General features: G+C 38.8%; 1 protein-coding gene across 3 annotated transcripts in view; it reads left to right on the top strand.

Moving 5' to 3' along the window:
* Positions 1–25,636, top strand: part of chchd6a (coiled-coil-helix-coiled-coil-helix domain containing 6a) — an 89,901-nt gene that overhangs the window by 12,742 nt on the left and 51,523 nt on the right. For 2 of the 3 annotated variants that reach the window (XM_047593631.1, XM_047593613.1), the window contains exons 5-6: positions 15,420–15,443; positions 17,288–17,371. In XM_047593631.1, coding sequence (XP_047449587.1) covers positions 15,420–15,443; positions 17,288–17,371 — 108 coding nt within the window. The remainder of the gene's footprint in view (positions 1–15,419; positions 15,444–17,287; positions 17,372–25,636) is intronic. The other variant, XM_047593621.1, reaches the window with a different exon arrangement.

Below are 25,636 nucleotides of genomic sequence, written 5' to 3'. Positions count from 1 at the left end.
TTGCTTTCACATCGGCAAAAGTCCCGGGTGGGACCTCCTGCTGTGAGAGCTGCGTGACTGTTTTATCCTCCCTCATACGTCATCCCATTGTATGCAGTTTGTTAATAACCTGAAGAAAGGCATTTCAAACAACAACCAGGCGGATAATACTACATTTTTTAATCATTTACGTAATGTAAAGCATCGCGCTACTTCTGATGCAGGTAAGATCCGCGCTATCCCTCAGACGGCTCCGTTTCTCTTCTTCTTCTGTGATCGGCTTTCTTTGACGTTTTTGTCACACACCAGCGCAGCGGTGGTGGAGCATGCGCACATGCATTATCCGATTGAAAATTCCAATTCAATCGCATTATTTGGGTGTCTCAATCAGATAATGAGAACTCCGAGAGAAATGAGTAACGTGTTTACATGCACTTAAGTTCTCCTGTTATAGTCCGATTAAGGCAATAATTCATTTTTTTTTTTCACGTGCATGTAAACACACTGATTGTGTCCTGCACAGAGCCCGATATCTGCTACCCAATCCCCCCTTGGATGCAGAGTGCTGCCATGATCGTTAAAAAAGTATGGGAGATGTATATAAACACAGTCGCTGTTCACCTATGCGCTTCCATTAACGACCGTGTATCAACACATTCGATTTGTTTGATTGAAAAAAAAATGAACAAAAATCTCTGCCCCTCAGAGATCGGTCTTTATGGGAGTAACTTAGACCAAAACTACAATGTTTCTACAATGATACAGTCTGTCGAGCCGAGGATTCAGAATCTACCAGGCAGATATAGCAGGGTCAGAGCTCAGTGTGAAAGGGGCTATAGGCTACTGTACTTCAAGTATTTTCTTCATCACAAAAATGTACACTTCACACTGACCGATCATATGGCGAAATAGTCATATGAGACTGTGGCGGGCCTCCACAATCTTGTTAATTAATGGTAAACACTGGGTATGAGATTCCTATTGGATAATTATGCATGGACGATTATCTTTCAGCTGGCAACAAGTTATTTAACCTCAATTGATGCAGTGAGTACCTTCTCATTTCTTAAACAGCCACGTTGAAACACATCCCATGGTTGTAGAAAATATATATAATATAATAATAGAAAACATCTGAGGAGAGTGAAGCAGAAACTGAAATTTGGTTAAAAACTATCCAACACATTATTAAAAACTGGAAGGATAGTGTTGAACCATCTACTTTGAAGAATAAATGCCGTTGGAAAAAAATCCTGATTGATTGTGATTGGCGATCACTTAAACATTTGATGAAATCAAATTGGAAAAGAAACACCAGTAGAACTCAGTAGAACTGCTTAAATAAATAGTTAAATAGTGAAGGTAAGAGCATTTCCATGCGTACAATGCGAAGGGAACTTAAGGGATTGGGACTGAACAGCTGTGTAGAAAACCACTAATCAGTGAGGTTAACTGGAAAAATAAAGGCTTCAATCTGCTAGGGAGCATAGAGATTGGACTCTGGAGCAATGGAAGAAGGTCATGTGGTCTGATGAGTCCAGACTGACCCTGTTCCAGAGTGATGGGGCATCAGGGTAAGAAGAGAGGCAGATGAAGTGATTCACCCATCACGCCTAGTGTCTACTGTACCAGCCTGTGGGGGCAGTGCTATGATCTGAGATTGCTGTAGTTACTTAGGTTCAGCAACATTACTTATTTTGGCAAGGCAATGTAGTAACTTAAGAGAGTCACCGTAGTGTGAGGAGCAGACAGAAACAAAGAGCAGGGTTTAGCCTCTAGTGTCAAACAAAGGTGTGAGGAGAGGGGAGAGGAGGCGCTACAGGTGACTCAGTCCTGCACCCACACACAGGGAAAAGGGAACACTGAGTCACAAGTGAGAGAGAGCTAGAGAGATGTGTGGCATCTGCTATTTAGTCGCAGCTTTCTTTTTTCTGCCTTTCACGCTCTTACTCATTTTCTCCAATCTTTTGTCCTCTTCCCAGTGAACTGCCTGATCCTTCCATTCCTCTGGCCCTTTCTCCATCTCTCAGCCAAGGCCCTCACCCACTGGGTGGCACTCTGTGAATAGTCTTTGTTAATAGCACATCTTCTGCAGATTAATTTCAGAATGAGAGAGGAGAATGGGAGAATAGAAAGAAAGGAGGCAAGTCGGACTAACGGTCTAAAAGGGATTTTCTCTTTTTATAATGTATTAATGGCCTTTTGGCGCCTGGTGAAAGCAAAAAACGTTATAAGTTACATTAGCATATGGTAAATTTATCTGTCTCTCCGTTCTCACAGAACAATTAGAAGGCCTATTTTATTAGCTGCCCTTTAACTTCCTCTGACGGAGCTTCAGCTTATATAAAATGCTAGCTGTGATTTCCCAATTCTTTGAACACACCTCTGAGGCACAGTTGAATCAGTTGCACCTTACCAAGACGTAATGTGCATAGAAAAATATGTTGACTTTGTCATGTGGTTATAGCGATATAAATGTTATTGCAGTTTCTTTTTTAGAAAATTGGTCCTGCACTGACTCACCCAACTACTGCCCAATAAAAATTCTTGAGTGACTTGCAGAATGTAATTAAAGCAAAACATAGTAATGGAAATGCAGAGCTAAAGACAAAAGTGAAGCACTTTTTGCAGGGTTCACCATAGTCAAGCAACATAAGTTCACAATAAATCATAAGTAGCTACTGTATAGGATTAGCTACAAGTACTCGATTAGTTTACTTTGTCACAGTTCAAAATTCTGAATTAACTAGTTCCTTTGGTTGTCACTAGATGGCAACAGAACCATATCTCATATTTCACTGACTTTGCTTAAACTTTCTTTGCTACCCTCTTTCTCTCTTCTTTTCTGTCCCTTTCTATCTGCTCTGTTGTGCCCATCATGCACACTGATGGGCACCACGCATAGGTAAATCTAAAGATTGAAATTCTTTCTTTGAAAATCCAGTCCAGATTTACCATTACCGAGGTACCCCATATTAACCTATTCTACTTAATGTCTCTTTTTACAATACCCTTTCATCTTTCCTATTGTTTTTATTGCTTCAAAGATGGCAACATAGTGGCACAGTGCTATTAATGTTCAAGGAAACTGTCACAGTCACATACCAGGATATGTTGATGTTCTTTGTCTAACCAGCTTTTATATGGATGGAAGAATGTTGTTTTATTGCGACAGCGGACACATACCAAAACATTCTCGTACTAAAATGTGTTGGCTGAGTGAGGTTTTTCTTTGCTGGCTTAATGACACGTTTTATGTCGAGTCACAAGTCACCTCTTTTGTTTAGTATTTCAAACAGTAGTGGTTAATTTATATTTTATTTGGCTGTTGAGACTACGACAATCTCAGTGTTGTACCATTCAATTTACTACAAATGCAACTGGTGCTTGTGCGTGCGTGTGTGTGTGTGTGTATACAGCCGGCAAAATAAGTATTGAACACATCACAATTTTTCATAGTAAACATATTTCTAAAGGTGCTATGTGTCTATATATACACACACTCACACACATATATACAGCATATACTTAAAGCACTTTTACAGTCACAGACACATGCTCATATCGGTTTGTGGAAAATCCGCTCTACCTGCTGAGCCACATGTCTTCTTGTCATTGCTTTTTTGCTTATGTGTAATCACTTTAACGTGAAAGCATGTCCAGATAAATAGTTGGACCAGCTGCCTCACACCCAAAATATGTGGTGTAATGTTGTGCCACTGGTCATTTTAATGTAATAGGAGTGATATTATAATTCACTTGATATTTTGGTATTTAGGTTATTGTAAAATAGTGATTGAGTTTTACTTTCATCCAGGTTGACACTGAAAATTCTTTGCCATGACTCAAAGGTTGTTCTTTAAAATATTTGCTCGGTCTAGTCTGTAAATGTACTGTTTTGGTTCACTCTCACAGCTCACAGCATAATTTTCAGTTGAGAAAACTGTTTAGCACCAAGGATCAATTTGCTGGTGAAAATGGTGGTGCATTAAGCAACTTAATAGCTAGATATTTCCCTTAGGAGTTAGGGGTGACCAAAAACAGAATAAGGAGAGTGGATATTGGACTTGACTATGCTTGCCATAAGGGAGTGGTTACTAACAAGTTTTACAATTTAATTTTCGTATTGTAGATTATATAGATAGACTTTCTCAGTGTATGCTGTACAACACAAATCTGTTACTTAAAAACATAGACATGTACAGTGGAACTGCTCCTCAAAAGTGAAGTGAAAGCAAGTAGAGCTCCCCCTGATGACTGGCTGTAGTATCCACCTCCTCCATGTTAGTGGATGGGACTTGCGGGTAAAATACACATTACGTATTTTCCGGACTATAAGCCGCTACTTTTTTACAAAAAACTGGCCGCATGGGAAAAGCATAATTTTCAGCCAGCTTTACCCCGGGCTGATGACTTCAGTGGTTTCAGTGCGCAGGAGGAGGATGAATAAACCAATCAATAACTTTTCTGTTTTGTTTGATCAGCACTTTTACTTTTATGTTACAGGCACCATTCGGAAACTTATCAGTTCAGTTATGTTCAGTTAAACTAATCAGTTCAGTAGATATCAGCAGCTTATAGCCCAGTGTGGCTTATATATGTACATTTCCATTTTTTTAAAAAACCTTTGTGGGTGCGGCTTATATTGAGGTGCGCTCTATAGTCTGGAAAAATACAGTAAATTGTTTTTTCAAGGGTGTTTTCTGTCATAGTGTTGATGCATGTTCAAATGTCAATTTTTGACAAGTTTTGTTTTAGTTCATTATTTAACACTATAGAAACATAATGGCATAATGGCAACTACCGGTTGCCATGCCAACAGCTTTGTAAAGTGGTCAAACAAGTACAGTGTATAATCCAACATTTCCTTGTATTTCCTTTCACTTTGGGCCCCTTGGTGCAAATTGAAGATGGTTTAAATGCCATATCCTACCTCAGTATTGTTGTTGACCATGTCCATCCTTTTATGACCACAGTGTATCCATCTTCTGATGGCTACTTCCAGCAGGATAATGCACCATGTCACAATATCATCTCAAACTGGTTTCTGGAACATGACAGTGAGTTCACTGTACTCCAGTGACCTCCACAGTCACCAGATCTCAATCCAATAGAGCACCTTTGGCATGTGGTGGAATGGGAGATTAGCATCATAGATGTGCAGCCGATGCAACTGCGCGATGTTATCATGTCAATATGGACCAAAATCTATGAGGAATGTTTCCAACACCTTGTTGAAAGTATGCCACCAAGAATTAAAGCAGTTCTGAAAGCAAGGACCAACCTTTTACTAGCAAGGTGTACCTAATAAAGTGGCCGGTGAGTGCATACAGTGGGGGAAATAAGTATTTGATCCCCTGCTGAATTTGTAAGTTTGCCCACTTCCATAGAAATGATCAGACTCTGGTTTTTATGGTTGTTTACTGGTTATGGGTTTAGACAGAATATCAGTCGAAAATGCATAAAAAACACACAATCTAAAAGTTATAAATTGTTATGTATTTTATTAAGGGAAATAAGTATTTGATCCCCAACAATTCACTTAGAATTCAGGCTCCTACAGATTGGCTGGTGCGCATGTGGCACACAGCTGTGCTCAGTCAACTAATTACCAATACTCCTGATCTTAACTCGTCATGTATATAAAGCACACCTGCTCTAAGAATCAGTTTCTTACATTCCAACTTCTACAGCACCATGGGCAAGACCAAAGAGCTGTCAAAAGATGTCAGGGACAAGATTGTAGACCTGCACAAGGCTGGTATAGGTTACAAAACCATCAGCAAAAGGCTTGGTGAGAAGGTGACAACTATTGGTGCCATTATTCGCAAGTGGAAGACCCATAAAAGGACCATCAACTGTCCTTGGTCTGGAGCTCCCCGCAAAATCTCGCCTCATGGAGTGAGGATGATGATGAGAAAGGTGAGGGAGCAGCCTAAAACAACACGGCAGGAGCTTGTTAATGATCTGGAAGCAGTTGGGACCTCTGTCACCAAGAAAACAGTTGGCAACACACTGCGCTGTTATGGATTGAACTCTTGCAGTGCCCGCAAGGTCCCCCTGCTCAAGAAGGCACATGTACAGGCCTGCCTTAAGTTTGCTAGTGAACATCTAAATGACTCAGAGAAGGCTTGGGAGAAAGTGCTGTGGTCTGACGAAACCAAAGTTGAGCTATTTGGCATTAACTCGACCCGCCGTGTTTGGAGGATGAAAAAACGTGAGTATGACCCAAAGAACACCATACCCACGGTTAAGCATGGAGGTGGAAACATCATGTTTTGGGGCTGTTTTTCAGCAAAGGGTACAGGGCAACTTCACCGCATTATGGGGCCAATGAATGCAGCCATGTACTGTAACATCTTGGACAAAAAACCTTCTTTCCTCAGCAAGAACACTGAAGATGCCTCGTGGGTGGGTTTTCCAACATGACAATGACCCAAAACATACTGCCAGGACAACAAAGGAGTGGCTCAAGAAGAAGCATATTAAGGTCATGGAGTGGCCTAGTCAGTCTCCAGACCTTAACCCGATCGAAAACCTGTGGAGGGAGCTGAAGCTCCGAGTTTCCAAGAGGCAGCCAAGAAACTTGAAGGATTTAGAGACTGTCTGTAAAGATGAATGGGCCAAAATCCCTCCTGCGCTGTGTGCAAACCTGGTGACCAACTACAAGAAACGTCTCATCGCTGTGCTTGCCAACAAAGGTTTCTCTACAAAGTACTGACTTGTGTTGTGCTTGGGGATCAAATATTTATTTCCCTTAATAAAATACATAACAATTTATAACTTTTAGATTGTGTGTTTTTTATGCATTTTCGACTGATATTCTGTCTATACCCATAACCAGTAAACAACCATAAAAACCAGAGTCTGATCATTTCTATGGAAGTGGGCAAACTTACAAATTCAGCAGGGGATCAAATACTTATTTCCCCCACTGTATATCCATATATATCACACGCTCATCAGGCACTCACACACTACACAAAAATAGCAACATGTTATCAGATAAGATGCAGATCCACATGAATCCAGACAGTTAGATAATCCTAATTAATTAACTGAGATCAGGTTAAAGATGCTATTTAGTACTAATAGTGCTATGGCATTATAAACAGCCTCTGTGTATTTAGAGAGTGTGTGGGTGGGTACACACGTATGTGGGTTTATTAATTAATTAATTAATTAATTAATTGATTGATTGTCATATGGATCTTACAAGTAGTAGCCCATAATAACTGTCTCATGTCAGAAAACTCCACTCTAAAAGACCCAAAGGGTCGAATGTTATGTCAACTGCTAGTGTTTGATTCCATATGGTTGTCTGAGGTGCTGACACTGCTCCAGTGCTTTTGTCAGCCTTTTTATATGGTAGTTTTGCTGGAATAAACTGTCACTGGCTCCGATTGGACCAAGCGGCCTCACTTGTTCGTACCTAAAACCATGTAATCAGTTAAAGATTCTCTGCTGATGGAACACTGTTGTCTATCTTTTACATACTTAGGAAACTCATTCAGACTGTGGTTATGGGTGTGAGAGAAACAGCTGTGTTTATGCAGACACATGCGCAGGAGTGGAACAGACAGAGGCAGATGGGACACGCTTCATTATAGCAGTACATGTGAACTAGTGAATTGCTTGATGTTTTATCATGTAGTCCTTTGACTGCTTATTTAGTCAGACATATGGTAACACGCTGCTATTACACCTTTTAGATAAGAAAAAAAGGTCAGATCAGTTCCATTGTGCACAGGTTTTATCTCGAATTTCAATGGTTTTACATCCTTCAAGCGTCTTTTGGTTCTGATTAAATACAGAATACACAAATTTTGCATCAATACGTTCATCTATATTGTAAAAGGATACAGGTAGACACACTAGACTTACGGTGCAAACATTTGAGGTATTAAAAATGAAAATGCCTTGAATAATGATGCCATTTCTAGTTTTATTTGTAGATTATTTTCAAGTGCAGTAAACAGGCGTTCAGAATAACTCTCCTAGGTCATCTTGTATAGTTGTTCAAAATGTTTGTTCCAAGCGGTCTTGAGAACTTGCCATAATTATTTTGTGGATTCGTTTATCTCAATTGTTTCTGTCTCTTCTTGTAATCCCAGACTGACTTCATGGTTTTGTGACCAGAGCTCCGTGGGGGCCATACCATCTGTTGTTGCTACCTATTCTTGATGATGCCGAGAATTGATCAGGCATTGCATAATGTACGCTACCAGTCAAAAGTTTGGGCACACAGAGAAGATGTGCCCAAACTTTTGACTGGTAGTGTATAAGAATCTAAATATCTTACATGGCTAAAACATTTGCTCTACTGTGGAAACATATACACAGAGTCAGACATTACCCCAATGTTTTAGAAGTTTTAGAAGAAAGACAATGAGGAAAAAGAGTAAGAACAGCAAATGGGAAGGACTGATTGGGAAACAAGGATGTCTAACATAACAGGGGTGAAAAGGTAAGGAAGCGCAGAAAAGAGTGTGGTAAAAGAGATGGAACGCTTGGGAAATGAGGGTGCTGAGGAAATGTGGAGCTGGCAGGAGTAGCATTGAAGGGAAATAGCGTGAAAGAGTTGAGTGACGGACTGAATTGAGGAGGTGGAGGAGGAGGCAGATAAGGCTGTGGTGGTATCAGTAATTGTAATCTGCAGGAACTGACGCGGTTCTGCATGTAATACTATTTGGAGGACTGTGTGCTCCAAAGCTAGTGTTCCTGAACTGCAGTGTCAGATAGGGAGGTAAGATGAGCCAAATAAGAAGCCAGAGAAATGGGAAGGTGGGATTGGTTCTACAACAAATGTGAAAGTGGCAATCTAGAAGATCTCAATTTCATTCTTTTTGGCGGCACCTATGGCGATAAGAAGTAAGTGCAGCTGTATTTTTGAACCCCACTTCCAAGAGATCCAGACAAAGCTGCCCTTGTGAGTGGGTCAAATGTTCAATCACCATCCTATTATTTGGCAATGGACAATGACTTAACAAACAGTTATTTAATCCACAATCTTTGAGATTGTCAAATTGAAATTTTTACTGGGTCTAACTAGATCAGGGATGGGCAACTTAAATGATGGAGGGGGCCCACAATCTTTCATCAGCTCTATCAGGGGCCACATAGGGCCACAAACATTCTAACCACATATATGACAAAAATGCTATTTTAAATGAGACCCAAATATCTGCATATGTCTGTTTTTTATTTATCGAACATACATCATAGTATCTCAATATTTCATGCTCAAATGCATGTATAAACATTCCACTCTTCAACAACAAAGGATCTGAATAAGCAAACTAAAAATAACCACATACTTAGATTTTTTTTTCAAGTGCAAAAGGCTTTCATAAATAAAAATTACCATTCAAATATGGAACAAAACTGATGCACAGTAAACGAACATAAAATGCAAGAATGCATTTTGTTAGTTTTTGCAATTCAATGATCAATATTTTTTCCTACAGAGCTGTTCTACCTCGTCCCTAGCAAGTCAGTAGGACTGTTTCTCTTTTAATAAGAAACACCTATCGGCTATCGAATATCGAGTTTTTTGCCATGGCTTGACCTATCTTCCTCGATGATCGTCTTCTTCTCTTTGGTGTTTAATGGCGGCTGGCCACCAGCATTAAGGGCAATTATTGCCATACTAAGCTCTACCGCAACCTACTGGCCCGGGGTTCCTTCTTGCAGATGGAGAAGACCCGGTGGATGCCCTATAAAGCTGCACCTGCCATCTAGTGGTGAACTGTGTGATTACAGCTTTAAAGTGTTAGAGATCAGTAGAGGAAATATTTTTATAATTTTAAAAAGCTAATCCAGGGGCCACTCCGCGTGCGATCGCGGCCCGCCAGTTTCCCATCCCTGAACTAGATCATCTTTATTACACGTAATTATCATAAGGTTGTTAGCCACAGTATTTTTATTGTGTCTAAAACACTGGTATTTGTGATGCAGATATAAAAACTGATCATAACTGACTGTGAGGTGCATTGAGTCATTAACTAATGATAAAATGCTCTCTCCAAAAAGTTAAAATTATATAAAAAAGCATATTTGAATGCACATTGAAAATACTGTGTGATTTGTATGCCACCCCTTGATTATATAAACAGTACTGCGTGTAAACAAATACATATTGGAGATGAGCAGTCAGAGTATTAGCAGGAGTTCTGTGGAAGAGAGGAGGATTGGTAAGGAGGAGAACAAGGGCCATTGGCCCATTCCATCTCACTCCTTTGTAAATGCCTGGCTGTAATTATCAGTAAGATTATTATTGAGTGCTAATTTATTGCCTCCCTGGGAGATACTGTATGTGTTAAATAAACCCAGCCGAGTACATAAAGAGAGAGGGAGAAAGAGGGAATGGGAGAACAGACTGCTGCTGCTATCAGATGGTTACACAGCACACACTGCCCACGGGAGATGCGTGAGTGTATATTTATATACACTGTCTGTCCCAAATGCACTTACAAGCCTAAACACTGGTGCTCCATTCCCATGTGGTGTGCTAATGATCCACTGGATTGTTAACATTGGTGCACTGATGCTCTTCTTCATGTGTTCCTTCTGTACTGGATCAAGGAGTTGACCCACCAAAACTAATATGACTGTGCATCTACCCAGCAGACATTCGTACTAACAGCTTGACCAGCTACCATCTGTTTTCCATACAGTTTAACCTCAATGCTATTTTCTTTAACTGAATATGAAAAGTGGGGGTTTCTGATGTTGGATTTTTTTAAACCAGAATTTTTGTTTATGTTAGTTAGGGTTACAGTTAGTGGTCATGACTCATAGACTTATCAAAGAGCTGAAAATGATGCTTCCACTAAGCTTTACTGTCAATTTGTCCCGGTGATCACTCTGACATAGACATTTTCCCTCAAACATTTTGGCCTACAAATGTGATATGGAAAAAAAATAGTTATTCAAACTTTAGTAGAGACTTGGAGAATGGTTCTGATATTAGAACATTTCACACAAGTAAACCAATGTGTTGATTTAACAGGTAACCCGTTTTTGCCCTGATGACCTGTTATTCTCTGTCATCACTGCGTCATGGATAAATAGATGAAAATCAAAAATTTGACTTGACTCCATGCGACTTTGCATTGTGCTCAAATGCTTTGTTGGTCAAAAGCTCAAGCGACACAGGTAGGGCGCCACAGTGAAGAAGGTTCTGAGTTTGAACCCATTTGTTGGTCAGTGCTTTCTGTGTAAGTTTGCATGTCCTCCCTCTGCCTGTGTGAGATTATTTTCAGCTGCTTTGATTTCCTCCCACAGCTAATTATGATAAGGTTAATTGGTGATTCTGAATAGGTCATCGGTCATAGGTCTGGATGTGATTGTGGATGGTTGTACCTGTGAATGGTTGTACCTGTCTGTTAGCCCTGTGATGGACTGTCCAATCTGTCCAAGGTGAACCTAACACCCAGTGCCAGCTGGGATACCCCCAGGCTCTCCTGGGACCCACTACAGGATGATTAGGGTATAGCTAAAAGTGTACAGATGAAGCCGAGGAAGCAGTTGACATGCTCTATCTGAATGTGATGAGACAAGTCATAGCTTTTGAATTCATACTAATGTAACCCTGCTTTTTCACATCATCCTGTCTACTCACAACTAATGAATTGTACAAGCACATTCTGGGAACTGACACAAACATCTCCATCAGGTTTGTTGGGCCATGCCAAGGCACAACCAGCAGTGTGACATGTAGACAGCTGCGGCCTACTGCCAAAGAGGAAACAGGGAATGGCCATGCAGCACTGAATCTGACACTCACCCTAACCCTCACTGATTCCTTTCACATAATTTTAATAACATGACCCAGTGCAGAGTGAGTCATCAGTGTGTTTAAAAAACCTGGACTTATTTTAGGGTTGAAATCGGGATGTATTAATGTGATGGAAATAAAATAAATGTGTTATGCTGTTATGTTCAACAGCTCAAATATTTGAATTCATGGGTAGATGAGAATGAGGATCCTGATGCTTGCACAGAGAATACTTCTAACTGATATAGTCTGAAATTACAACTACCCGAAATAATCTTACATTATTTTAGAAACATATCCAGATGTTATACTATGCTAAATATGTAGTTATGTCAGGCACTATATTATATTATATTATATTATATTATATTATATTATATTATATTATATTATTTTGACTTACTTGTGTTGAATTGTTAAAATTTAGGCCTTTGTCGGCAGATGTTAAATAATAAGGAGAGATTCAAGGTTCAAGGTTTTCATTTTAGGAAGAGTGAAATAGCAGGCCTTTTAAGCCTATATAAACTTATATTAAATCTCAAAATAATCTTGTGAATTATAAGGTTGCATGTTGGTTGATTTGATTTTAGCAAAACAATTTCTCCTCTGTAGTCCAACCTCTTGACTGGAACTTTAGCTGGAACCCTGACTGTCATCATGCTTTTGACAGTGTCTTACTTTACAGGTCTTACTTTACCATGCTTCTATGCTTGCTGCATCCATTTTTCCAGTGCATCCTCTAACTCAGTGATTCACAATCACTGTGCCTCTGCCTCACACTTGGTAATTGTTCCATGCCCAAAAACGTTTTCCCCCTTAAGTCTGGATTCTATGGCTAGTGTGAGTGCAACCCTAGTGTCCTTGACTAATGGTTTGCTTACCTGGCTGGAAGAGGTGGGCTTTCGCACGTTACACTTGGTCACCTATGCACAAAAGCGCTGTTTAGTATGTGATGAGTGAACCGTAACCATGACACAACCACGTAAGCAGATTTCATACTGAGGAAGCAAATTGAGAGTAGATGACCATTATTTCATTATATAAACTCTTGGTGACATTTTTATTCGGTGGTGTGCCGTGGAATTGTTTTTAATGTAAAATACGTGCCATGGCTCAGGAAAGCTTGGAAACACTATTCTAACAGAACATTCCGGAGAGACTTTTTCTAGAAGTCTAGAAGCTGTAAGATGTCCAATTATCTTTTTGTTAGCTGTATCAAATGCCTTAGAGAGGTCAATAAAAACAGAGAGGGCACCAATTATTGTGAAGGGGGTTAACTGTATAATTTAGGACCTTCAAGGCGGAAGTATCTGTACTATGTTTTTAATATCGACCAACCGATAATATCGGCCGATATTAGCCTACTTTTGTAATATCTGTTCATATCGCGATCTGTTTTACCACCGATAATGAAAACAGATAACATAATGCTCGGGTTGTGCTGCTGCGTGCTCCTGCTGCTGCTGCTGCTGCTTGTGGGGTCCTGAGACATTTACCAGCGCGCGATTGATGACCTTATCAAACCGCACCCGGAGCCAAAACAACAACAGAGTGTAGCTAGTGTGGCTAACAGGTTGCTGCTTGCTCACTCACAGTTAGTCTGGGCGAAAAAGAAAAAAAAACGGCTGCCCAACACAAAGGTGGATTGAATCAGATAGGGAAATTGAAGTGGCAACAAGGCAAAATTAGATATTCAAAAATTGACATACAAATGATAGAATAAACAGTGTGTAAGCATCAGCCATATTCTGTGTGTGCGTCTTGGTTGGTGTGTGTGAATTCATGCCTTCTTATCTGCCATAGATTCTATGTCCCTGGAGTGATACTGAACAAGTCCTTTGATCCACTCTGACTGTAATTTAAAACAAGACCTAGACAGAGAGAAGCAGATAGGAAGATGTGCTGTTTTTCTTATTTTCATTAAATCAGTTCTGTTTCTGTTTAATCCATGCCTAACAGATACTGGTCTAACATATAAAATTAACGCATGAGCAATTCCAGTCCCTCGTTTCACCTGCATTAACATGTACCAGCCACAGGTTTTCACCCAACAGTGCAAGTATCTCTCAAATCAAAAGTCCTCTCACTCTTTGTTAAAGTCGGTTTTTGAAAAACAGATGATTGGCTCTGACTTCATTTGGTGTTCAGCAGTCCTGATAATTATGATAAATCTTCTTACTTCTTTCTGTGTGTACGTGTGTGCGTACACACAGTACACACTCCTCGTCTTGGTTACTTAGCACAGCTCTTGCTTTCCACTGGCTCTGCTCACTCTCAGTCAGACCTGCAACATTAGAGCTTTAAAAATATTGAATGGCATTAATTTGCTCGGAGCACCAGATGTGTCAGATTCAGTGCATTAGTGTACTTCAAATAGTGACAGCCTGTCAGTCTCTAAGACACATTGTCATATTGTTAACTCAGCATGTAGAAAAATATAATAACTGCCCTCATCTGCTGGGTTTATCAGCTTTGTGAACTGTGTGCTCTTCTAGTGTCTTTAGCATGTTACATGAAGCCTGCCATGGGTTTGTTTTGACTTTTATTTGTCTCAAACAAGCACAACCATCCAAACAAACAGTAATAGAGAAAAGGAGAGAAAAAAATGACACACTTGTGCCCAAGTTTTTAGTCTGAGGAAACTTCTCCTGATGTGACACTGATAAAATACAGCTTTTGATTGGATTTCACCTTATTACCAGAGAGTGGCATTTGTCATGGATCCTGAGCTATACACTCAACATTAACTAATCAACAGAACAAATAAAACAAACATGTAATACAGAAACCACATATTGCAGGTAGATGTTGTGTAATCAGCTGAATTGCTCACTTTCACAGTCAATAATATCACAATCAGTAATTCGGAGTCTGAATGCCACATCTACATGGAGATATATTTTGAAACCATACTCTAAATTATCTGACGGAACAGTTGTCTGTCCAGTTGAATCTGTGGAACTTTCAATCTGCTTTTTTTTTTTGACAACGTGGACATTTGTTTATAAAAATACTATAATTAACCAGTTTAAGTATTGAAAAAATATCTTTCTATATCCATAAATTCATTAAATGTTAATGGGTATAAAGTTTGAGATTTTTCATCTTGATACTTTATTCAAAGCAGTATTTTCTGTCTTAAACATGTCAGGGGATCTTTAGCACTTGCACCATTACATAAAAGAGAAATATTGTAGATGTATTATGCATCTTCTACACACATCATGAAATATGTATGTTTTTGGAAACTTGGGGATCTCCTTGAGAATTTAAATACCAATTCAGTAAGTTTGAACAACTTGAAAACTGGAAAACTACAATGTAAATGTGGTCTGCCACTGGGCACCTGTTGGAACGAGTAATTAAAAGCATTTGTTCAATGTAAATGACATCACATTTTTCAGTTTATCCATGAGGGGATTCACGTTTGGCTTTTCCCTGTTTAACATTTCTAGCTTACTATTTTTCTCGATTTGAAGATACCCTGTAAACATGTCTTTGCCAGAGGTGAAAACACTAGCTGCAGATGACTTACCCTGTTTCTCAGGGTATGTCTTCTGCATATATTGTGCAGTAATTGCTGTAAGTTTGTGTTTAATTCTGTTATTAACCTTGTCTAACCCAAACACTATGCTCTTTCTTTCTTTTCTAACATCTCTAGTCTACAGATGAGATAGAAGTGATGGTAAGCTTTTATTCCACAGCTTTCCTCGTTCTTGTCTTGCACAAGGTCATTTTATTTTATTTTTTTAAAAAAGGTTCAAACTACCATTAAAACTTCAGTATTTTTCATCAAACTGAAATTCTTCACAGTTTCATTTTGCTGCTTTTCTTGCAATCCTGTATGATGCCACTCATCTCTGCTGCATACCATCTTTTTCATTACTCTCTCTTCACTGGGGCTCTCTCACTCATTTCTCTTTGTCCAGTCACTCAGTCTGCAGTATGTTTTATATGTGCATGTCTACCAGTCTGTCAAGACTCTTTGCAAACTTGCACATGTATGTATTTTTGTGTTTGAGACTATGTAGTCTGCCATCTTCAGTGTTTTGCAGCTGTTTGAAAGTAAGATATGATTTGAAGTGAGATGCTGTGTGCCGTGATGTTCTGTGCTGGTGTGAACATAGGCATGATGGATGGACAGGTATAGATGGGTGAGTGAATAGAGTGGCAGGTGAGAAGAGAAGCTCTAATTTGAGGGTTGTGGATTTCTGTTTTTGGCATTTTGGCTGCACAGGAGACAGAGGACAGAGACGAGAGAAAGCAAGGCAGCATGTGTGCATGCATATGTGAGTACTTTTTTCACTCATGGTGTCTATTCACACAGTCAAACTGTGTTGATTGACTTCAGTTGGGTGCCAAAAGTCCTCACGACCATTTGATTTTTGGTTAGATACTTGGTTTAAGGTGTGAGTAGAATTAAGGTTATGCCAATATTTGACAGTTTGACACCACTTTATATTTTCGTGTAAACGTGAAAATGAAATATTAATATATGGGCTCAAATCATAGCTAGATGGAAGATATAGCACTCTAAAACAGTTTGTGGAATCTGGATCAGTTGTATGTAAAGCTTCATCAGGCTAACCAAAAGGATCACAACTTTAGATTATCAAAACATCAAGCTTTGTTCATTAAGTATTAGATAAACCACTTCATCGCTGAAATGGAATTTGCTAAGTAAGATGCCAATGAGCGTGTCAAAAGAAGGCTGTCTGGTAGAGGCTCAGAGTACAAGTAGAGGGGGCATTTTCTACGCTCAGTCCTGCACCAAATTGACTAATGAGATTGCCATTTTCAGTCAATAGGTGATATTAGCCTTGGTGGTGAAACAAATGAAAAAGAAGTATCTTTATTAGTGGTCTCTGTGCTTGAATTTTTCTCCTAATTCAAACCTTACATACACCCATGGAGCTTGACTACATCAATAGAGAGTACGTTTAGCAACACCTATTCAATCCAAAGCTTAAAGTCCTTTTCTGAAAGCAGATTTTTTTTTGTTTTGTTTTTTTTTTTTTTGTTTTTTGTTTTTTTATATATATATATTTTTTTTTAATTACAGTCTGGACTTTATATCAATTCAATTTCAGATTTTGGGAGTAATTTAAGAACCAAGGCAACATGTTTTAGTCTTATATTCAATGAAGGAAATGAAGCCACAGTCCTGGATGCTAGAGTATTAAAGCAAATAGAAATCTAACAGACAAAACATGATTTATAAAAACTGAAGTTTGACCAAAAAACAAATCCTTAACATATGTCACCATCAAAACATGAATGTGTGGAATTACAACATCTCTGAAAGTTTCTGTCTTTTATGTTACGTATTTTAAACATTCACAAAATGTTTAAAAAGTCTTTTCAGCTCCAGCAGCTTCTCCAACAATCTACTAAACCTTTAATCTTTGTGGAATTCCTATTGGAAAGCAAAAAAGCAAGCAAAAAGCTATGCTATAATGTAGTAAGAAAACACTGCATTGCAAATTTTTTAATGCACTGCTGTCTGTATTTATGTATTGTATTGTGCAGGTTCAGCGGCTCCAGAAGAAAGACTCGCAGCTGAAGGTGCTGGATGCGTTCTACAAGGAGCAGCTGGAACAACTGGAGAAGAGGGTACAGCATTTATATATTTATGCATTTCTGCCCAATTGCACTTTATTTTCAGGAACCTTTCGGCTAACCTTCTTTAAATTTAATAAAACAAAAAAAGAAGCAATCTGCCACATTTGTGTGTAGCATAACTGTTGCACACAAATGGGGATCACACAAACAGGGATCAATTCAGATTTCACGTTGAAAATTAGTTCTTTCTTTACTTATATTTTCAAAAGTATGACATTGATGTCCTGAACATGGCATAGGTCATGAATGTAATTATAATGTACATGTTTCATACATACTATTCATACACATCCACGGTCACATACATGTGTATAGCTCATGCCAAAAAAGCAAAAGTCAGTTCTGTCAGTTTTATAAATAGTTGTGGAGTAAAAAGACATAACTAAACAACATACGTCCAAAAAGAATGGGAACACTGTAGTAGTATTACTTTCAAACATTTGTGTACCTGATATGAGAAAGAAAAGCTGAACATTTATAGTCTAAGGACAAAACCAAGACATCCACAAGTCATAAAATAATAGTACAAGTACAGGTGTTCCATCAATTCAGTATCTTACTCAAATTAGGTCTCTGATCTGTGATATAATTCATCCATTTCTCACAGTGTAGAAAGGGTCCATCTGTAAGTTTACAGAGACGATAGTCTTTCCCATCCTATAGATCTGCATTGTTACATCTGTCCAATTATTTATGTTTGGGCTCATCTGTGCCATTTCCCTGCTCCCAGCATCATACCCATACATTAAATCCTTTTATTTCTGGTGGGAAATACCTAGGGATGTCCCGATCACATTTTTTTGCCCTGAATCCTAGTCATTTAATTTTGAGTATCTGCTGTTACCAAGTCTTGATCCGATACTTAAGCAATGCCAAGAAGAAGAAAAAAAGAGAACACATCTAAGTTGGGGGAATGCCGATTCCTTTTCTCATCAAGAATGTTTGACACTGCACTGAAGAGTATCTCAGAGAAATTTGGTTGCAACAACAGCCAGTGAGGGGAACTATGAAGCGTGTGTTTTCCAGTTATCTAGTGGATTGCTTTACCTAGGGATGGTTTGCTCTGAGAGGTCCAAGTCTGCACCTGGACATCTGCTAATCTGGTTCTCATGGATTGGGCTTTAGACTGACACTCTCCTAAGATCTTGTCTAAGACGCTGCCCAGGCTGCTTCTTGCTTCTTGACGAGGTGCCGTGCTCACAGGCTCTGCTGCCTCTGGCTCTTTACTGGCGGTCCTGCTCTCCTCTATCTTCAGCACCTCCTGAATGAGGGATTCCTTAGCAAGCCTCAGGTTGTCTGACTTTGTAAAGTATGTAACAAAAGGTAAATGTAACAGTTACCCACAATTAAAAAAAGGTAAGGTAAGACACCACATAGCACAGCAATTAAGTCAGGGAACTGCCTTTCAGTTACTTAATTGAATAAAAATCATCTATCCAAAGCTAAATCTAAATTTAAGAAAAAAAAGACATTGGCTTGAATAATTTATACTGCAGGTGACTTACATGATTTATTATAAAATAAAAATGATCATCATACCAATCCCCTCTACTTGCTTGTGTTTGTATCTTGGATCTACTAAAGTGGTGATGCTGTACAGTGGCTCCTGTTCTACCTCAGCAAAGTGGGTCTCCACTGCCTCTCAGAGAATACTTTTCATGGTTCTGACACCCTGGTCAGTGGTTTGCTCCTGGGAGAGGAGACATGTAAGGGCTGTTGATGGATGTGGCTTATCACATTCATAGTGTTAAATGCAGTCCTGTCCTTTCCACCACACGAATGCCCATTCTACACACATTACAAGTGGTTGTTGCACTGCCTTCGCTGTCCAGTTTAAAATACCTCCATACTGCAGATATTTTCGCTGTCCCGAGATGACACCATTGCCCTGCGTTAGCCTAACTACCAGCTCACTACTATAATGTTGCCTGAATTCCCCGCCTGCTCTAAATTGTGTGATTTTTACAGTGTTTTGACGGTAAACAGTGTTTACCGTCTCTGCAGCAATGAATATTGCTGTTGTGGAACTTAAATTCCAAAACTACTAACTAAAATAAATATAAGCCATTTTCATTCCGTTTGACAATTTCTTTGTACCTCAAGATGAATTTCAAACGTGAACATGGCCATGCTGGTTAAATCCGATAATTTCCACCAAATTGCGATCACTTGAAAATCACCTGCTCGACCCCGTTTTCCGTTCACGTGATCGGACTGGGATGCATTATTTGCATGTGACATGCAAATAATGATTGCCATTCTCAGAAAACATGGTAGTGATTTGCTACTACAATTCTTTCAACATTGAGGGTTGCTGTCATAATGTGAGGGGTAAAAAAATATTGTTTAAATAAAAGATTTAATGGTAGAAGTTCTCATTATTATTAAGTGATAAAATAACTCAACTACACAGAAAACTATGCTCCGGCACCATGTAAAATAACAGACACATTAGCATGGTGGTTGACTATCAAGCTTGATAGTCAACCACCATGCTAATGTCCATGCTGTAGAATTTTAAAATGGCACACATGTTGGCTACTGCCATTGGGACCTTTTCACAGTGTACTTTGCCAATACAGTAGGTATTGTGCATTATAACTGGAATCCATTGTGCTAAATAAGTCTATTACACAGGTTCTTCAATATACATGCTTTAAGTAAATATAACCTTTTTGGTGGAGAAGAGTAGATGGCAAGTACAGTGTGAACAGAATCCTGTAGAAGGAGCACTTCACGAGGTGTATTCATAAATGTGATTCAAAAAAGGAACCCCGATTTCTGCCAGGCTGCACATCTCCTGAGAGCCCCTACAAGCCCTTTTATTCCCTTTCATCTTTCTGTCTGACATTTGCCAGGCAGAAAAGGTGTGGTTTCAAGTTAAGTCTCAGCCTCACCAGGCACCACACAAGAAGGACATTTACATTGTCTCTCTGGAGGACGTGCTCTTTTTTTTCCTTTGTTGGAGAAGACCTTTACAGAAGACATTTTGTGTGAAACTGAAGTATTGTGTTCTGTTTACCATGGATAATTCAGACCTGTCCTGCACAGGGAGTTGTGGAAATAGATAGAGCTGCATGGGCAACCATAAGTTTGGAGTTACAGAGTTACTCTTGTAGGCTTCATAGTCATTCAGCTCCTTTTTTCTTTACTTTGCCTATGATTTCACACTCTAGTAACAATCATTTATTTATTTCTAATTACTGTTACAAAATGAAAGGACAAGTTTTGGAATAAATATTCAATGTTAGTTCAAAAGACTTGCCATTCTATGTGCTTGCTTATGAGTGAAGGTTATGTAATGTTTAGCGTGGGCCATAAGAGGATATAGTCACTGACCCACGCAATGGGCTTTTTTCTGTTTGGTTGAATCTAAGGTTTTGGACTTTTAAAACTGTCCAATCCTGTCCTGGTAGAGTAGTAGTAGGGAGACAAGGAGAAAGAGGTCTCTCTTCCTTCATTCTTTTTTATGATTCTGTGGCTGCCTAGTTTAAATAACAGACGGACAAACACAAGCAGGCTTAAACAACCATAGCACAATATCTGTATAGTAATTACCTCACAGTCAGCATAAATAAACACTTATTACCTCCATGAACAGTCTTCACACATATTTGAAACACACACACAGGTCTTGTTGTCAGATGCCGACTATTTGTGTTAGTCTCATTAGTAACAGGTTGGGTTTGCAGAGGGAGTAGAAGACTGGCAGGCTTGCGTATGGGTGGCACAAGCCTGTGTTTACTGTTGAGCTTGGGATGTTTGTAGACAGACCTCCATGTGTGGGTATGTGCATGTGCTCGTATGACAGACACAGAGAGTGAGGGAGACATATCTTATGCACATACTATATATTCAGGTGCACGTGTACAGTATATGAATATAATAATAATAGTAGATAATATTAATAAAATAAAATTTATGTGTCTATCTGCGAGCTCAGTGTGTTTGCAGACCGTACCAGTGGCCACATAATGACCAGGTTTGACTGCTCCAAATGATCTTGGAGTGCTTGAGGTATAATTTTGAGCCAAGATGAATGTGGCCAAAGTTACCCTGTCAATATTGTCTTGTTGCATTAACATATGTCCTGAGTCCTGACATTTGACAGTATAAATTGGGATTGATTATTATAGTATATTGAAGTTATTTAGTCAAATACAGATTGATGCAACTATAGGTTGTCTCAAAAGTTTAAAAAAAAAAAAAAAAGGAACGACTTGGTTTTACACAACTGGTGTTTAGGATTTAGTCTTAGTTCATCATTTAGTTTTTAGCTTAGAATGTGACCTATATGTCAAGGGAATGTCAAGGAAATCTTTAATCTGAAAATTGATAAAATGAATGGATAAAATGGCTCTCCATAATAGCATAATCCTATCTCGTGCATCTTATGGCTAGCTTGTGTGATTGTTGGTTGGTGTGTAGTGCTTAGGAGTTTAGTCATTTAGTCCTCAAGTGTTGCAGCGTGGAAGGCAACCTGGCTTCCCCTGTTCAAAAAATGTAGGTGGTAGAAAGCTGGTCTGGGGTTGCTCTGTTGAGAACTGATTATGTTCCTGCTTCTTTCACTGTTGGTCTCTCACACATACCCTTGTCATAGTAGAGTATAGTTTGAAGCTTGTGGAAATAGAGCGTACAGAAGGAGATAATAATCCTCCTCCAAGTTTGACAGGTTGCTTGACAGCCTGTCAGCAGGGGCCTCTATGTAGTGCACCAGAAATATCTTCACACTAAACACACGCACACACACTGCTTTACACCAAATAATGCCAATGGCCAAACAGAAACAGAAAAGACTTATTTAAAGCACACACATACGCATACGTGTTTGTATGGCTGTCTTCATAAGGATATTCATTGACATAATCTATTCCGGAGACTAAAACCTTTCCAAAATAGCCTTGCTGCCATGTCCTCACTCTGATGGCCTGAAACTCAATTACTTCCGTCAATTCCTGGGGACTTACACAAACCTTAACCAGTACCTATTCTCACAACATGTCCCAATGCCAAAATTCTGTGATTTACCTTCCAGGACAGTGTAAACAAATTTCTTTCAAAATGAGTAATACTAGTACACATACACATATGTATTTAAACATATAAACCCACACTGACGATGCACTGTATGTGTATATGTGTTCCTGACACGATGGAGCCATCCTGGTGTTCTGATCAAAACTTTTCTTTTTAAATGGACTATTAAAACCTCCACTTTTCTGCTGTGTTGCATTTTCCCATGGAAATACACACACTTCAGGCCTCATGTAAACCAAGTCAAAGTTTAACGCTTTCATCCTGTGAAAAGCTATTTGCTCAATATGCCGCAGCGAGAGCTGCAGCTCTGCTTATTAGTTTAGCTTGTTAGCAGTATTTCCACTGAGGCTGCACCCATCTGGAGATGAAGATATGAGCTACATAATAAGTTAACGTTACTAAACGCTGCAGAGTTGTGCCTAACATTCCAGTTGCCTCATTTTTCCTGGGTAATAAAAGTACTTCTTGAGAATAGTAAACACAGAGCATGAGTTCCAAGCAGCAGTGTTTAATTTAAGTGTGCAGTGTCCAGGTGAAGGCACTATGAGACTGATAAATATGAAAACTAATTTTCACCATGCCTGGGCCATTGACTGGCACAGGGCCACAAAGAATTTCTAGAATTCAGCAAAACCTAAATAAATATGTAAAAAAAACAAAAAAAAAAAACAAACAAAAAAACCCCTGAATTTTTAACTTATCTCATTATAGGCTATTTATGCAGTAATTACGTTTGGTTAAGAACTGATTTGCTGCCAAGATCATCTGCCATGAACTACTTGGAAAAACCACAGCTACCAATAGTCAGGTTCCTCTGTCAGCTACCACAGTTAAGAGAATTAATGAAATTGCAGATGACATCAAACCACAGTTGTTGGACACTCTTAATGTGTATTGGTATATTCAAGTTTGATGAGTGTATCAGTGTTAAAAAGAAGTCAGTATTGCTTGTTTATGTGCAATCTGGAGTATCTTTAAGAGGACATGTCGAAATGTCATAAATCAAGTCTTTGAGTACAAGTCAGAAGCAATGGACTGGTCATTCTGTTTTTGCACAGATATGCGTAGACAGGGCTGCACAAATGACTGGAAGGCTGTCTCTTTTCACTTTCTTTGCCGAAGAGATTCCTCGTGAATGTTTCATAAGCTGAACTGCTGGCTAGCCAGAGAAATGTTCTCAATTTTATCAACGTTTACACCCTTAACTCTTGTATGTTTGAGTTTTACAAAGTGACATGTGTACACTACAGTAAAAAATGTGCTGCTGGGCCACAGCTAATGTTAACTAGGCCTGGTTGTAAATATATATTTTCAGATTTAAATTACTCTTTATTCGAGAAGTCCAGTATGTGTTTATGATGATTTAGAAATCTTGCTGAAGTCTCACAAGACTGGTTTTATCTGACAAATCTTGTGAAACTGCACAGTGATACCAGGCCATGTGTCAGGGTCATCCAGAACATGAGAGAGGATCCCACTCTCAGACACGTCAGGCCAGGAAGCTGATTGGATTTAAAAAGCATAACGACAAAGAAGAGCTGCTCAGAAGCAAAGCAATATGAAAGATGTGCCAAATAGATGTCAAATACTGTGAAAAGACCGCAAATTTCTAGAAATAAACAAGTGTTTCGAAAATCAAATGTCTCTAAATGAATTGTTGTTGAATTGAATTGGATCAAATCAGCACCCTGTGCATCTTAATAGCTGTTCATTAGTATGATGAAAGCGGATTAGCAGGTTTTACATTAGTGACATCCATGACCTCTCAAGGGCTATAGTTCACCAAAAGAATATAAGGTATAGATGCAAAAGAACAATGCTTAATGAATGTATACATTTAAGCATTTAGCACATAGTAGCAATGTCATATCTGTTAAAGTTCACATACACAGAGAAGTATTGGTTTGGTTTTAATGAGCCTACAACAACAGAAAAAAATGAAATAAAACAAAAAAAAAAACTGACTTTATTTTGAAATTATTTGAAATTATGTTTTTTTTATTTTCTCCAATTCATAAAATATATTATCATACTAACAGGCTAGTTGTAAACACATGTAAAACATATGCACAATGGTTGCAACCATCATCAGTGGTGATCATAGACTTTATATAAATATGGACAATGTGTCCCCACTTCCTTTCATTGGCCAAACTCATGCTGTTTTCTATGGGATACAGGTGGAGCTAGAGTCTCACACGCATTTTCTTTTGCTTAATACTGCACTCTTTTCTACCTCCAACAGTTACAGTCTTACGGTGACATGGCAACTGGTAGTGACCATCAGATGTCCTGTCCTGCTTTTATAGCATCAAATAACTGACTAAAATGAAACTTATTAGAAAAAAAAAAGATGTTTACTTTAGTGTTTTAGTTGGCTCAAGTTCCATCCACGAACATGAAGGAGATGGAGCTTCTGACCTATACTGCAGCCAGTAGAGCACTACATGCTTTCAATTCACTATTGAGGAGCTGTGCCTCCATCCATCTTTATTAATTTGGTTTATTTATTTATATTTTTCTGTGGCATGCATGAGTTTTCTCCTCATGTTTATGTAGTCCATCTAATCCTCATCTAATCGACCACACAACGTATCGGAAGGTAAGGGAATATAACAGAAAGACTCAGTAATCCATAGTGCTCCCATAATGTTGGGGCCACCTGTTTGGGCTGAAGAGTAGACTGACAGAACAACTGAGCAGAAAAACTGACCAAGGTTGACATAAAAAGAGCTCAGGGAATGAGACAGGGAATGGTCTACAGGGCAGAGAATGAGCGAACATAATTAGCAGGCAGTAAAAAAGGTAAGCTGCAAATAAGAGGCTACAGGTGGGCTATTAAGTGTAATCGAAGCCCTTATGACTGAGCGACACAGGTTTAACTGCACTTAATGCTTTCAGAGAGTTGATTGTGCTGTCATGAATGCTGCTCATTTTTTTTTTCCTCAAGCAAGATATTCAGCACTTATCTGCTGCTCAAGTTGGCATGACACAAAAACGAAAGTACAGTGGTGGAAAAAAGTTTTCGGACACACTTGAAATTTTACAAATCTCAAATATTATCATGAAATGTTTGTGCAAAAATCAGTTTTGTGTTTGAAAAGGTGCGTATGCATTAGACAGACACAAACAAATATAAATTTCATTTCTTTGTTTATTATTTACAAGAAAATCTAACAAATCTAAATTCTTGACAGTTTCAATATGTCACTACTCAAC

The sequence above is a fragment of the Mugil cephalus genome, chromosome 1 (genome assembly GCF_022458985.1).
Source record: "Mugil cephalus isolate CIBA_MC_2020 chromosome 1, CIBA_Mcephalus_1.1, whole genome shotgun sequence".
NCBI lineage: Eukaryota > Metazoa > Chordata > Actinopteri > Mugiliformes > Mugilidae > Mugil > Mugil cephalus.
Note: the sequence above shows the minus strand (reverse complement) of the source record. Positions and strands in the feature narration are given on the sequence as shown.